The sequence below is a fragment of the Branchiostoma lanceolatum genome, chromosome 8 (assembly GCF_035083965.1).
Source record: "Branchiostoma lanceolatum isolate klBraLanc5 chromosome 8, klBraLanc5.hap2, whole genome shotgun sequence".
In the NCBI taxonomy this organism is placed as follows: domain Eukaryota; kingdom Metazoa; phylum Chordata; class Leptocardii; order Amphioxiformes; family Branchiostomatidae; genus Branchiostoma; species Branchiostoma lanceolatum.
Genome location: NC_089729.1, coordinates 21,887,428 through 21,903,694, shown reverse-complemented (window position 1 = coordinate 21,903,694; position 16,267 = coordinate 21,887,428). Strand labels below are relative to the sequence as shown.

Genomic DNA, 16,267 nt, shown 5'->3' with positions numbered 1-16,267 from the left:
ACTGTTCCAATAAGGGACGGAGAGTTTTTGACCTCGTCGCCTTCTAATGCATGGTTATCGAAGCTTTTCAGACAGTGTTCTAAATACGTTAGTCTGTCAGGTTTGCATTTCTAGCAGTATTACTTATGTTGCATCTAGCACATATCCCTAAATACCCCGTTTTCGAAAAATCGCGAATTTAAGTACCCCACGAATTTATGTTACCCAACTCTCTCTCTCTCTCTATCCAATTTAACGTCTTTTGTTCCCCATCATCTGGGGGTTAGACGTGCTTGCACATGGATGGGGAAGCCCCAGAACTCCTCAGCAAGTGCAAGTCCTTTTTTGTAGCAAGAGTTTTTACGGCTGGATGCCCTTCCTAACGCCAACCCAAACCCTACTGCTGGGCTTAGGACATGGGAAATGTGTGTTAAGTGCCTTTCCCAAAGGCACAACGTCTGGGTGCATGTCCGGACATGTCTGGGTACTCCACTGGGGATTGAACCTGGGTCTTATTGGTTCAACGTTAGATTGTAATGAAAAGTGTCTAGGAAAAGTTCATGCATGAAAAACTGCATATGCTACCCTGTTTGATTTGCCCTGACTTTCTTTTTCACATGACTGTATTGCATTAAAAACCTAATTTTTAGACAACATTTTGTTGAAGATGATGGAGTTCTTAGCACCATGTACATTAATTTTGCATCTGTCCTCAGCACCAAGGCTGCCTGAGACCCTGAGTAATGTCCGAGTCAGCCCAACAGGGCCCACCAGCATCACTGTGGAGTGGGAGGCTCCTGATTCAGATGATGTACAGGGCTATGAGATCTACTATCAGGTAGAGGTCTATGTTACCTCAGTCTGTGTAGTACTGATCATCAAATGTGTTGTACTTCAGTTCAGTTCAGTTCATCCTCAGTGAGGTGACACAAGTGTCTCTACATGTTCCTGTCACACATGACAGATCGGAGTTGTACTATCATAGTAATAGATTCAGTAAGCTAAGTTTATGGACCCGATATGGGTTGAGTTCTCGCACGAGAGCTCGCAGCGGTGCTCGCACGTTCATTCGGCCACGCCGTAGCGACGGTGCACGTGCATGGGTCCTGCCACGTACTAGCGGTGGTGCACGCACTGACTGCTTGTGAGGCCATTAGATCGCACGTGCACGCTGCCACATCGGACCTTTGGTGCACGCTCATGGTTCATGCCATTCACCGCCGATGTTGCGCGCATTCATTTCGTACGGACAGACCTCGAGAATTTCATCCATCGTTTCTTACTGTTTTATTCCTCCATTACACACTGGTAGCTGTGAATCCATTCAAAACAACACAGTATGCTAAATCAGAGTACTCCAAATCAACTAGTTAACTTGAGAACATTGAATATTCTACAAAAGTTCCTTCAAGTAAAGGTTTGCTGCCTGATTTATTGTGGTTCCATGAAGCTCATTTGCGTGGCGGCCATCTTGCTTCATGCTATTTTTCTGTTGACCTAAAATTTTACTTATCCTAAGCTTGCACGAAGATAGAGGTCAAACAGGCTTATGGGCAATTTAGATTTATAATGATCCCTGAATATACTTGAGATTAGTTTTAAGTGGCAGTTCGTGCCTTAAGTCAGTTAGTTCGACACTTCTTTTTTGGCAGTCTCACGTGCGTAGGAAATGAATGCGCGCACTACCGGTGGTGAATGGCACGAAGCATGCGCGTGAACCAAAGGTTCGATGTGGCGGTATGCATGCGCCAGCACGGCACTTCTTTTTTGGCACTATTCTCACAGTCTGTCCGTAGGTATTGCATGCGTGCATCATCATCGGTGAATGGCACAAAGCACACGCGTGCACGAAAGGTCTGCCGTGGCCATGTACACGCATGATACAATTTTATGGCACTCACAGCACTAATTCTCACAAACAATCAGTGCGTACACCACCGATAGTTCGTGGCAGGACCCACGCACGTGCACAGTCGCTACAGTGTGGTCAAATCGACCAATAATGATTCAATATATGATATACACACACCCCTTTCTGTAGGTGCACCTGATACACATGTATGTATATCAAAGACGTAAATCAATGCAGTCTTTTAAATTTACACAGCCATTAATGTCTGAAAATGGAACAAATTCCAAAGCCAAAGTCAGTCATATTGTATTAATCTCCTCTTGATTTCCCCAGACGGACAATCTGCCTGCGACATCTGTTGAGATGGGTCCTGATGACAGGTACTACACCATCTCAGACCTGCTGCCTGGCCAGGAGTACACTGTGTGGCTGGTGGCCTTGACTTTCACAGGCAGGAGAGTCAGCAGCCAGACATTCACCATTCAAACTGAACAGCAAGGTACACTTGGTGTAATCCTACTGTTTATTTTTGTTTATTTTATTTTCTGTCATCTTTATCCAGGGTTGCCAGCTCAGTGATTGACACTGCTTTTCAGTGGGGCCCTGCGTTACAAATGAAGTAAAACAAATATAATGTACATACCATGAAGTACAAAAAATCAATATACAATAAATAATAATGATAATGATGAAAAACAAAATATCAAAATAATGATATAATAAATAATTATAGTAAATAGATAATAACAATTATAACAATGATAATCCAAAACATTATCCAAATCATGGTCAAATTCGTTCCTGGTTGTCATTGAGGGGGTCAGAGGTCAGGCTAGGTTTTACATCTGGTTTTAAAAACAGACATGGACCTTAGTAACAAGTCTTTATCGATAGTGGCAGATGGTTCCATGTGCTAGTACCTCTCTATGAGAACTTGCACTTTCCACATTCAATGTGGCAGTTTCAGGGATAGATTCTTGATTGTGCTAGTACCTCTATCTGAGAACGCACTTTCCACATTCAATGCGGCCGTTTCAGGAATAGATTCAGACTATGTCTGGTGGGATAGCTATGAGATTCAGAAGCCCTCTGAAAGCTACAATGTATTAATGTACTCTGGAAGTTCATTGTTGACTGCCTTGTACATTTATTGTAGCTGGTGCAAGTTTCTCCTAGATACTAAGGTTTTCCAGCCTAAGGCAGATAACTCCTCATCCCCAACATGATGTGTATATGGCAAACTTAGAACAAGTCTCGCTGCCTGATTCTGGAGCTTTTGTAGTTTGTCGGACAGACACTTTCCACAATTGCCCCAATTGCCCCAAAGACATTGCAATAGTCCATTTTAGGTTAACCCATACAGTTAAACAACATTACAAGAGTGCGTTGTGGCAGACATGGGATAAGATGCCATAGGACTCCCAGTCTGGACGAGACAGCACTGCATAACTCGTTAATGTGAACTTGCCGTGTTAAGCAAGCCAAACGCCCAGGTACTTGTAGCTAAACCACTTCCAAACTGGTGCTAGAAAGGGTAGTTGACAATTGCTCTGTGCTTGACCGCAGCTTTCTTGTGTGCCAACGAACATAGCTTTCCATTTGTTACCATTGAGCGTCAGTTTATTTGCTTCCAACCAAGTTTCAATATTACTAAGGTCGGCATTAAGTGCATTGTTTACATCCATGACTGTCTTGGATACATAGAAAAGTGCAGTGTCATCTGCATACAGCACAACATGTCCATGTGATATATAATTAGGTGAGTCATTAATGTATATAGTATAAACAAGAGTGGCCCGAGAACCAAGCTTTGGGGCACTCCAACAATAATTTCCAGAAAGTCACTCTGGACTACAGTAGTCTGATGTCGGTCTGTTAGATAAAAACAGAATCATGTCAGTTCCCTGTCTTGTACCCCAAACAAGCTTAGCTAGGAGGATCTTATGGCATACCGTATCAAAAGTTTTCTTGAGATCAAGAAAGATTGCTCCGGTAACAAGACTCCTCTCCATGTTTTCAATTGTAGAGTCAGTAACATAGGTGAGTGTTGTTGTGGTGGAATGTTTGGGTCTGAACCCAGACTGGAAATTGTTGAGTATTTTATGATCCTTGCAGTAAGCATATACCTGAGTATGAACGGCCTTCTCAAAAATTTTCATAAAAGATGGTAAAGCTGAGATCGGCCTATTGTTGCTACAGCTGCTTTTGTCATCATCTTTAGATAAGGACCCAACCTGGACCAACAAACAGGTAAACGTTGTGTTTTTTACCCCAGCCCTGCCAGGGGTTCCTGACAATGTGCGTGCCTTCCCAACGGGCCCAACCTCCATTCTTGTCCAGTGGCAGCTGCCAAGTACAGGGTCAGATGTACAAGGTTACCGCATTTACTCTCAGGTCAGTTGGCCTCTAAAACACTCTGTGTTTCATATATTTCTTAATACTTATAGTCATTGCAAAATGTCAGTTATCATGATTTTACCGTATTTTAGCTGTGCTTATGGAACATTGTCCATGCAACTGTGTAAATTGCCCATACATGTTCAGTAGGTTATATGAACCTCACATGCATTTGTATGTACCTAAATACTGTGCATAAAGACTGTGCACTAACAACTTTCACGAATCACGGAATACTTTTTCTGCATTGTTGAAGGTAATGTGCAAAATGCTAGATCATGTTCATGTGACAAGAGCTTCAAGATTTGACCAAATCATTGCCCTGCTGGTTTATAAGGGGACAGAGTCAGTCCCAAAAGCTTCCAGTGAGCTGAGCTATTGTGTGTCGAAGTTAAAATATATTGTAAAATTAACGTATGTTGAATCATGGTTTCTCCTTCTATACCTGATTGGCTTCCCTTATGCCTGCCTAAAACTGCTGCTTCTCTCTGTCCAAAATGATCGAAATGATAATATCAGAACTGTAGACACTCACCTCTAGATGATTCTTGGCTGCATGTAGGCAGAGCATGGCCACGTGTCATCAGTTGAGGTGGGCCCAGATACAGCCTTCTACACGCTGACTGACCTGATGCCCGACACAGAGTACACCGTGTGGGTCATCGCCTTCTCGGCTGCAGGGATGGGAGACAGGAGTGTATCGCTCGCTGTGCGTACAGAAGAGGAAGGTGGGAAAAAGACTCACTATGAACTCCAAACAATTCTTCTTTTTACTGCACTAGCATGTTTCAAGAAATTTCCAACCACAGGTTGCATAGAAACATATATCGCATTATAAGTCACATACTGAAGGAACTAGTTCTTAATATCATAATACATGTAGGTTGTATTTGTCATTATTATATGATACATGTACAATTTTGTGACAATATACCATGATACTCTCTAACCATTTTCTGGTCTAGGTAGATAAGTCAAGCTTTTATTTACATTCTCTTCATTTAATTTCCTTTAGCACCAAAAGTGCCTGGTGCTCCCGGCAGTGTCCGTTTGACCCCGAGTGGCCCCACCTCCATCACAGTGGAGTGGGAAGCTCCCACAACAGGTGGAGATGTGGAGGGATACAATGTGTACTACCAGGTAAAGTTCCAGGCAATTTAAAAGTCCTTCTTTCATATCAGAACTTGTGTCTTGAACTTGAGGCATATATGTGAGATAATCATCATGGTTTTTAGTCATTATCTATTTTATCACCAGGACTGGTGTTGTTAGTTACTACTCACCTTCAGTGTGTACAGAGAGATGATTTAGTCCTTGCATTCCCCCGATCATGTAGCCTGAGGATGGCAATACCAGGACAGCTCAGGTAGAGCCCAGTGACATTCCCAGCTACACCATCATGGGCCTGACCCCAAACACTCTGTACACCGTGTGGGTCATCGCCTTCTCGTCTGACGGCTTGGGTCAGAGGAGCCAGATGGTCAATGTGATGACAGAGCAACAAGGTACAACTTCTACCTTAATCAATTGATATCAAGATGAGATATAGAATTAATGTACACATAAACAATACTGTCCGGATGGACTCAATTCCATGTATCAATCAGCTTTGTCAGAATGAAAAGTTCTTATGTTTTCCGTGCAGCTCCCCAAACTCCAGGTGTGCCTAGGAATGTGGAAGCCTCTTCAACTGGTCCCACCACCATAGTGGTCCAGTGGGCCAGCCCTGACACGGGGGCAGAAGTGCAGGGATACACCATCTATTATCAGGTGAGTGGCAAAATTATAAATAAAAAGATAAAGAAATATATAAATACCGGTAATTAAATAGGTCGGCTCCCTGTCTTATTGTATGTTCTTATTTTTGGATCTCTTATCATCGCTTCGATGCAATAGCCGGTGCAATGGCAAGGATAGAGTGTTCGCCTTGCATACGGTAGGTCGTGAGTTCGATCCCCAGCCGAGTCATACCAAAGACTTTAAAAATTATACATTATAAGTGGTGCATTTGGAAAGAGCATGGCAGTTGAACACACACCACTACCAGTGGACTAGCCACCTGCTGTAGTGATTGCACAAAGTCGTGTGGCCCAAGGGTTACTTAAACTGAGATGGGCACCGCTCTATGCACCAAGGAAGGAACTTTGACTTTGACTTTTGCTGCTGTGCCAGTCTTGGCCATTCTCTTCTATTGTCATAAAATTTTGCATATGACATTGACTTCGAAATGTACCTGCAAATTAAGAGCAGAAGAGGTTCAATCAAATCTTATGTCAATATGTCATGATGTACCGTATTATCTATCATCAGCCGGAGAATGATCCTACCATGAGAGTCCAGGTGAGTCCCAGTGACATTCCCTACACCATCAGGGACCTGCTGCCTGACACCCAGTACACCATCTGGATTGTGGCCTTCTCTACTGAAGGAATGGGAGAGAGAAGCCCTGCTCTTACTGTCAGCACCCAGGAAGAAGGTGAGACAGATGGATCTTCAACATTGGTCTTTATATCGTTTCCCTCATTATCTTCTCTGTTTGTGTTCCGTTTATCTGTCCAGGGAAGAAATTTAGAGTCGACCAAAGTTTAATCCAATGTAATAAATACCTTCTGTAAAACTGTTTTGAATGTGTAACGTTGATGTGACAGTCTAGCAATGTGAATCATTCCCACCATATCCCCAGCTCCTGCAACCCCTGGTGCTCCCGGCAGTGTCCGTTTGACCCCGAGTGACCCCACCTCCATCACAGTGGAGTGGGAAGCTCCCACAACAGGTGGAGATGTGGAGTATTACGTCATCTATTACCAGGTTAGTTTTTATGTCACTCCACTGGTATCATGGCAGGACATAACTAGCCTAAAATTATCCTTTCCTGGTGATGTAGAAGGCAGAAGCCAAATACACTGCCACATAGAATTATAGAAGTCTGTTAATTGGCTAACAGTAATAGAATGAAACATTTCATCACTGACTTGTGGTGAGTAAGGGTGTAAATGCATACCTGTGCTAGTGCAACAACATCAGAATAGGTCACAATTTTGTACACAAGCCTGAAGATCCATCTACAGTATTGTATGGTGACTACAGGTAGTGTTCCTTGATATGCCTAACATATTTTCATTAGCTTTATCTGTGAGATATCTGTTTTGAATTTGCTGTAACAGTTGTAAAAGGACCAGTTATTTATAAACCTGTTATATATATATATTACCCTGGAAATCTACACTTGCCATATTGCTCACACAATGTAGACTTTATATACAGATCTAATGGCAGAAATTATGTGTAAGGCAAGACATGTAGCAGATTGATTTTCTCTTCCTTAAAAAGCATTCATTACCTATTCATGCCTTCCCATGTTTCATGTCCTGTTCCAGGCTGAGAATGAGCCTACCATGAGAGTCCAGGTGAGTCCCAGTGACATTCCCTACACCATCAGGGACCTGCTGCCTGACACCCAGTACACCATCTGGATTGTGGCCTTCTCTACTGAAGGAATGGGAGAGAGAAGCCCTGCTCTTACTGTCAGCACACAACAAGAAGGTGAGACAGATGAAGTTGCAACATCAGTGTTCTTGGGGACCGGCTTTTTAGCAAATGCCCACAAACGCCCACTCTGGCGAAGTCCGTGCTGTATGAATCCCGTCCCAAATATGCAAATGAGTCTGCCATATTGGAATGTTTACGTCCGGGGCCGTGCATTCCTCCCGCGCGGGATACATGCGGCCTCTACCCTGTATAAGTGCTATGGGCCGCTCCATGTATTTTGTAAAATAAAGTGACTACAGGCGTGCACATCACGGAAACTGAGTACACATTCAGGGGACAACATGTTGAACATGTTTATGGTGTTAGATTTAGCGCCCGTGTCACGATGGCTGATATTTTGGCTGATACATGGGCATTCGCTAAAAAGCCTTTTTTGCTGGGCATTCGCTAAAAAGCCAGGTAAGAATCGTCAAGTTCACTTTATTTAACTTCGGATCGATGGATTGACTTGAAACTCAGGATTAATTAATGGGAGCACAGCCTGAACATATTCCGTGCAAAAAAATTAGATTCATGCAGCACGGACTTCGCCAGAGTGGGCGTTTGTGGGCATTCGCTAAAAAGCCGATGCGGTGTTCTTGGTACATGTACTGCCTTTTACTGGTTTTGTGCGTTTCACTTATTCTATCAATCTTTCATAAAAACTCAGAAGCCACCGAGTTGTCCCTGGCTAAGTTGGCCAAAGTTACCTCCCATCCAACAACTACGTCAACCACTTCCTTCTAGGACTCTTTTTTTTTGCTATTTGTTACTGATGTGATAGTGTTGCAAATTGTGAATTACAAAATGTATTCCCTCCATGTCCAGGTTGCATAGAAACATAAATCACATACATAAGTCAAACTTAAGTTAGCAAAAGTAGCTCAATGTGTATCTTATAAATTATGTAGTATATTAAAGGAACAAACTTCAACTTTGGGTTGAGCTTGAAAATTGCCTTATAGTTTGCAATTTGTTTCTGGATGCTTGTTTGTCAACTTAAGTTTGTCAGCCTTAGTAACTGTATTTTCTACTTGCTTTGGGTCAAAAATGGACTTTGATCTTTGTCAATCATTCCATTGAAACCCATACTTTAACACTTGAAAAAAGGCACTCACAAAAATCGGTGGCTCTTGGGAAATCTAGGTCCGATGTTGAAATAATGTTTGTAGTGTTTGTGTGAATACATGTGATGGCTGTTTCTTCGCTTCCAAAGATCACTGGGAAGGTTGTCCTCCTCTGCAGGCCCTTCTGTGGCTGTGTAGCCCAATCCTTGATGATCCATGTAGTTGTTCATCAATTCTCACCCTTTGCAACTTAATTCTTCTATTGCATTGACCCAAAAATTGACCTGGAACTTCAGCAATTATCCCATAGAAACCAATACTTAAAGGAGTGCTAAACTCCAGAAGGGGGTGTTATTTTCCACTAGGTTATGTATCAATAAATACATAATCAGATGACTTTTTACAAAATTCTGCTTGTGGTGAATTGCAAAAGGTGTGTTTTGTAAAACAATATGATACTCACTAAACCGGTGCAGACCCTAACCATGTATTCCCTATGCGTAAACATATGTCTTTAATCGTAAATATTTTTGGCATAAATGAGGGTGGTTAAGCACAATAAGAAGGCCAATTGTTGAGAAGATATAAAAGAACACATATCCAGAAGGTTTTTCTTAACCACCCTGACATTCTTTTTGCAATCTAACTTTTGTCAGGCCTTGTAAGGCACATTGTATTAAGCCATAGGCTGAGTTTTTTTAAATTTAATTAATTAGAAAATACTAGTAGAGGGTCACCTGGGGAATTTAGTAGAATACTGGATGCTTTTTGATGCGCACGGAACTAGTGGGTACTTAATCTTATACTGTAAAAAATATCAATTTTTACTTCCTAAAATTATCATCTATTGGAAAATAGCTCCCCCCTCTGGACTTTAGGACTCCTTTAAGGGATGATTTCCATCATGCATCACACCCCATGGGTCTTCATGAAGGGGCACCACTCAATTACTGGATTATAAATGGTTCATTTATTTGTTTATCTGTGAATAATTTTTACAAATTTTGTTGATTTTGTACTCATAAAGATGTTCTCTGTTGGCAAATAACACTCTCCTCTGGTCTTGTCTATCCTTTTAATATCATTGTATTTGTCATTATTATATGTTACATGTACTTACAATTACCCTTTGGGCATGTACTTGCATTAAACTTGTTTTCTTATTATAAAAGTCATCATTTTGTGACAGTATACCATGATACTCCATTAACCATTTTCCAGTTAAAGTAGACAAGTCAAGTCTTAGATATTATTTACATTAATAATCCCTTCATTTAAATTTCCTTTAGCACCAAAAGTGCCTGGTGCTCCCGGCAGTGTCCGTTTGACCCCGAGTGACCCCACCTCCATCACAGTGGAGTGGGAAGCTCCCACAACAGGTGGAGATGTGGAGTATTACATCATCTATTACCAGGTAAGATGGCAGGTTGTGATGAATGGGATTGGTTTGTTTAAGTTGCTGGTGTGCTGTGATTGGTGCTGGGTTGTCTGTTTTGACTAGGTCTAGTAGACCTTCTACAATATGGTAAGTTGTTCAAATGTGTATAATGTGTGCTTCTAAGAAGTAAAGTTTTAAATGTGTTAAAAGCAAATACAAGCCAAGGAGAAGAAGTTTGTCAAGTCAAGGACTAATCAAATATGCTTGTTTAGTAGCCATTCCCACAACTATACATGTAGATGGTGGTATATTCGTCTCCCATCTCAAGTTGAGTTACAGTGAAATTGTTAATGGTCGAATAATGTTAGGCAAAATAAAATCCATGCAGCCAAAAGCACTAAGCACAATAATTGTGTTATTGTTGTGTAAAAAGTGAAATACAAATTGACATGTAGTTTCATGTCCTGTTCCAGGCTGAAAATGAGCCTACCATGAGAGTCCAGGTGAGTCCCAGTGACATTCCCTACACCATCAGGGACCTGCTGCCTGACACCCAGTACACCATCTGGATTGTGGCCTTCTCTACTGAAGGAATGGGAGAGAGAAGCCCTGCTCTTACTGTCAGCACACAAGAAGGTGAGACAGATGGATTTTCAACATCAACATTCTGTTTGTAACATTACCGCTTTCTGCTTTTGTCAGTTTTACAAATGCCATTAATCTCATGGGTAAAGATAAAAGAATCAAAAGCCACAGAGTTGTCCACTTAGAGTGGCCAAAGTTTCCTCCCATCTAAGACCTATATCAACTACTTCCCTCTAGAATTTTTTTTCTGGTTGCTATTTGTTACATAATGTGAGACTATAACAGTCTGAACCTCTATTACATCAAAGTATTCCAATCCTTCCCTCAGCCCCCAACCTGCCTGGTGCTCCCGGCAGTGTCCGTTTGACCCCGAGTGACCCCACCTCCATCACAGTGGAGTGGGAAGCTCCCACAACAGGTGGAGATGTGGAGTATTACGTCATCTATTACCGGGTAAGTTTTTATATGTTATTACAGGGGGGATTTCAGAGGGTTGAATTTTTAACGTTTTCTGGGGGAACATGCCCCAGGACTACCGTAGGATGCTTGCACCTGCTGCACTCGCTCAATTTCCTATCAAAGAATATGTAAAGTCAACCCTCATGAATCCGCCAGATACCCTAGGCCTGGCACTGACACTGTTGCAATAGTAGATCTCTGTAACATATACGTTTTTTTTACTATCATGGCAGTCTACATATTAAGTGTACCTGGTGAAATTATGAGAGTTGATATTAAAAACAGCTGCTAATTTTCTTGAAAATCCACACTGTACATATGTTGTGTTGACTTATAATCCAGATTTTGGCAGCTACATTTGTATTCTGTTAAGGCAACACATTTAGCAGATTGATTTTCTCTTCTATAAAAAACATTGAATTTCATTACCTATTGTGACGTCTGGTATTGTGCGTCCTGTTCCAGGCTGAGAATGATCCTACCATGAGAGTCCAGGTGAGTCCCAGTGACATTCTCTACACCATCAGGGACCTGCTGCCTGACACCCAGTACACCATCTGGATTGTGGCCTTCTCTACTGAAGGAATGGGAGAGAGAAGCCCTGCTCTTACTGTCAGCACCCAGGAAGAAGGTGAGACAGATGGATCTTCAATGCCCAGTTTAAGTTGAAACTATGTTCTTTGTTTTTGTCGTGTTCTGCAAAGTACAACATGTACGTTTATGCCAATAAAATCTGAGGATGGCTTAAAGTGGGCAAACCTAAGTTTCACCTACATGTGTAATATCTGTTTCAAGTTGAAACTGTTCTTTTGCATGCGTTGTTACATAAATGTAAGAGTCTTAGTAGCAATGTGAATCATTTCCACCATAACCCCAGCTCCTGCAACCCCTGGTGCTCCCGGCAGTGTCCGTTTGACCCCGAGTGACCCCACCTCCATCACAGTGGAGTGGGAAGCTCCCACAACAGGTGGAGATGTGGAGTATTACATCATCTATTACCAGGTTAGTGTAATACTTATAGGCTTGCATACAATAATTATGTGAGTAATAGCAAAACTGTATTGAAATGATTGGCATTTCGGACACCATCTTATGCCCCAATCTTAACCAATCACACAGCATTCGAATTGGTCACAAGGCTCATCCATTGGTACTATTGGTACATTGAAATGGGAAACACAGAAATTCCTGTGCCACTTTCCACTTCACTCTGAAATTGATTCCAGACTGTGATTTTTTCGTCCCCTTGAACAGGCCTGCCCTTGAAGGCACTGAAGCTTGGAGTTCTGCCAGATCACTACACAGAGCTCACTCCCACAATTCAACTTCAACACGCATACAATAAATGATTTAAAATGACATTTATAAAATGACATGTATGAAACATAACTTCCTGACACAAATGACAAGTGAATGTATAATGTTCACTTCTACAAATTATGTCACCTGCCTATAATATTTCCCTGACGTAAATTACACTAAAATGCAAACTTGTCTATATTTGCTAGCAAAGATTTTTTCCTTCTTTTTTTTGTAGTTGTACTGCAAGATTTAAGGCAACACAAACTAGTCCGATTTTGATGTGTCCTTCTAAACTTTGAACTTAAGCGAGTAACAATTGCCATACAGTGGTCTATGAAAGGAGTGATGAAAATTTATTTCTTAAAAAGATTTGGAGCTTCTGCCACTCTAAAGATTCTGATACTATATCACCCTCCCTCTATCTGTCAGGGTCCATAGAACGCTGGAGCCATTTTTGACAATTCAGCAGCTACTAGAATCTTTTTTTCTTCTAATCTTTGGCCTAGGCTGGCTTTTGATCAATCAGAGACCCTTCTTAATCAATCAAATTTAATTAAAGACCCTTTCTATTAGAAATGACACCAATTTGTAAGTAATTTTCTAACCATCCTATGAAGAAATTTTGTACATTCTATCTGATGATTAAAGACTACAAATATATATGCTGTCCTGACAAAGGCTTTGCTGTCCAAGACCTGTGTTTTCCAAATGTTTTCCAAGCTATTCATGACTTCCCATGTTTCATGTCCTGTTCCAGGCTGAAAATGAGCCTACCATGAGAGTCCAGGTGAGTCCCAGTGACATTCCCTACACCATCAGGGACCTGCTGCCTGACACCCAGTACACCATCTGGATTGTGGCCTTCTCTACTGAAGGAATGGGAGAGAGAAGCCCTGCTCTTACTGTCAGCACCCAGGAAGAAGGTGAGATAGATGAAGTTGCAACATCAGTGTTCTTAGTACATGTACTGCCTTTTTCTGATTTAGTGAGTTTACTAATTTCATTAATGAATGAATGAAAAATCGAAGACCTTTAGTGTACATTTTTGCCCCACTGGGCTAAGCACAGGTCACATGTAAACAATCATTATACATAGGATATGGGAGATTCTTTATACACAACCAGGTATTGATCTCACCTGCTAACGTTTCGATGTCTCTCAGACATCTTCTTAAGAGCTTCTGACTGGAGTACTGCTTCTCACCGCTATATTATCATATACATAATTATGTAAACATACATGAATATATATGTGCATATAAACGTCTAGTATACTCTAAGTACTTTCAGCTTCCTCTCGCTTCTTGGTAATTGTATAGATGTAGGAGGCTGTATTAGTTAGAGTTGGTTTAACAAAGTTGTCCCTGACTAGGTAATGGCCAAAGTTTCCTCCTATCTAACAACTATGCCAGCTACATGTACTTCCCTCTAGAACTCTTTTTTTTTGCTAGTTGTTACTGATGTGATAGTGTTAAGAACTGTGCATTACAAAATGTATTCCCTCCATATCCCCAGCTCCTGCAACCCCCGGTGCTCCAGGCAGTGTCCGTTTGACCCCGAGTGACCCCACCTCCATCACAGTGGAGTGGGAAGCTCCCACAACAGGTGGAGATGTGGAGTATTACATCATCTATTACCAGGTAAGATGGCAGGTTGTGATGAATGGGATTGGTTTGTTGAAGTTGTTGGTGTGCTGTGATTGGTGCTGGATTGTCTGCCAGTACTGTGCTTGACCAGGGCCAGTAGACCCTCTGCAATATGGTAAGTTGTTGTATTGTGTATAATGTGTTAGAAGTTAAGATATATAGGAATGCATTATACAGCTGGGAGATGTTGGGTTAGAGATCTGTTTGGAGGTTTCTTTTCAGGGTGGCGGAATTATGTACCCTGGTGGAATTATGTCAGTAGATGTTAAATTTGTGTAATTAATGTGTTAAAAGCAAATACAAGCCAAGAGAAAATTAAGGAAATTGTTGACAGTAGAAGAATGTAAAGCAAAACAAAATCCATGCAGCCAAAAGCACTTAACAATAATTGTGTTATTGTTGTGTAAAAAGTGAAATACAAATTGACATGTAGTTTCATGTCCTGTTCCAGGCTGAGAATGAGCCTACCATGAGAGTCCAGGTGAGTCCCAGTGACATTCCCTACACCATCAGGGACCTGCTGCCTGACACCCAGTACACCATCTGGATTGTGGCCTTCTCTACTGAAGGAATGGGAGAGAGAAGCCCTGCTCTTACTGTCAGCACACAAGAAGGTGAGACAGATGGATTTTCGTTCACGGAAGCTGTAGACTAGTATCACATTTCCGGGGGTGCCAAAGTAATCAAACAAGTTTTACAGAATACATACGATCCATTACGGGAAACATACAAATTTTATGGAATACATAAGATCCATTATTAAGAAACATACCGGTTACGAATTGTATGAAATACATACAATCCATTACTAAAGAAACATACAATCCTTCCCTCAGCCCCCAACCTGCCTGGTGCTCCCGGCAATGTCCGTTTGACCCCGAGTGACCCCACCTCCATCACAGTGGAGTGGGAAGCTCCCACAACAGGTGGAGATGTGGAGTATTACGTCATCTATTACCAGGTGAGAAAACACATCAACATGTAATGTAGGACTACCTTGAGTTATGGGTCAATATGTCCACATGTCGAGGTGTATTATGCTAAAGCCATGCTGATCAATAAAGATCGTCAGAAGTATGATCCTTAGTCATGACTCTCCTTCATACAAAGAAATGAATTAGGTTTAGGTCCAGCGACATAACAGAATAAACTTCTGAACCAGCAACAGCAAGTTACCTGGAAGTGTCATGCATGACGTATTTCATATGTAATTCGATGCCGAGTATGTCATAATGTTTTTCTAAATCAGACGATAGCTAGTATCTTTTAAAAGTAGCTGACATTAAACCTTTCTTTGATATTCAAATTATCTATGGCAATTCGAGGTTTGAAACTCTTACTAGTTTTAGGAAGGTTGGATACAACTCAGTGACCACCCCCCCCCAACCCCCGCATTGAAGCTACCTTTTCGCGCATCAAAACATTATTGCCATGTGTTTATCACATGCTGCCTAGCGTTGTTGAAATTGACTGGACAACATTATTTTCTTCAATCGCGTCAAGCAAGCGGCGGGACAAACATATAGTGACTCAACCAACATTTGTCTGTAGACTACTTTGGATGATTTAGATGCATTTTTTCTGATCTATGTTCTTCAAGTAGAGCGCTAGATGGAAAAAGAGTGAGGTGGACCATAATAGCACAATTCTTTATCATAGACCTGATCAGTATAAATACATGCTTGCACGGCATTTAACAGGCGGAGAAATGTTTACAGACCATGCATGTTTCTTTTTAGAAGAGTCTGCTGATATTTCATCCCATCGGTTATACATTTGGCTCTGTGTGCGTGGTTTTATGATAAAAGATGTTTTGAATAAATTGGACAATAATCGGTAACACTATGTTACATGTATTAGTAAAAATGTGCATAACATACAACCCAAGCATGGATTTTTGATACATTGTACATGAACCCAGTTGAATGTTTTCTTTATCTTCTTTTTTTATCTAACGGGGGCCGCCCGAACCTCGCACGCGCCCGAACATCGCACGGATTTTTTACTGATCTTATTTTGCATAAGTACGCCGTGTTTGTGTCCAATGACTATGCTGATAAGGAAGGTAAATAAC

General features: G+C 41.4%; 1 protein-coding gene across 6 annotated transcripts in view; it reads left to right on the top strand.

Moving 5' to 3' along the window:
- Positions 1–16,267, top strand: part of LOC136440538 (tenascin-X-like) — a 91,149-nt gene that overhangs the window by 47,862 nt on the left and 27,020 nt on the right. For 4 of the 6 annotated variants that reach the window (XM_066436588.1, XM_066436587.1, XM_066436592.1 and 1 more), the window contains 19 exons: positions 696–817; positions 2,165–2,330; positions 4,107–4,225; positions 4,791–4,956; positions 5,244–5,368; positions 5,565–5,733; positions 5,874–5,998; positions 6,539–6,704; positions 6,912–7,036; positions 7,606–7,771; positions 10,113–10,237; positions 10,675–10,837; positions 11,115–11,239; positions 11,711–11,876; positions 12,123–12,247; positions 13,305–13,470; positions 14,063–14,187; positions 14,645–14,807; positions 15,030–15,154. In XM_066436588.1, coding sequence (XP_066292685.1) covers positions 696–817; positions 2,165–2,330; positions 4,107–4,225; positions 4,791–4,956; positions 5,244–5,368; positions 5,565–5,733; positions 5,874–5,998; positions 6,539–6,704; positions 6,912–7,036; positions 7,606–7,771; positions 10,113–10,237; positions 10,675–10,837; positions 11,115–11,239; positions 11,711–11,876; positions 12,123–12,247; positions 13,305–13,470; positions 14,063–14,187; positions 14,645–14,807; positions 15,030–15,154 — 2,732 coding nt within the window. The remainder of the gene's footprint in view (positions 1–695; positions 818–2,164; positions 2,331–4,106; positions 4,226–4,790; positions 4,957–5,243; positions 5,369–5,564; positions 5,734–5,873; positions 5,999–6,538; positions 6,705–6,911; positions 7,037–7,605; positions 7,772–10,112; positions 10,238–10,674; positions 10,838–11,114; positions 11,240–11,710; positions 11,877–12,122; positions 12,248–13,304; positions 13,471–14,062; positions 14,188–14,644; positions 14,808–15,029; positions 15,155–16,267) is intronic. The other 2 variants (XM_066436591.1, XM_066436590.1) reach the window with 2 other exon arrangements.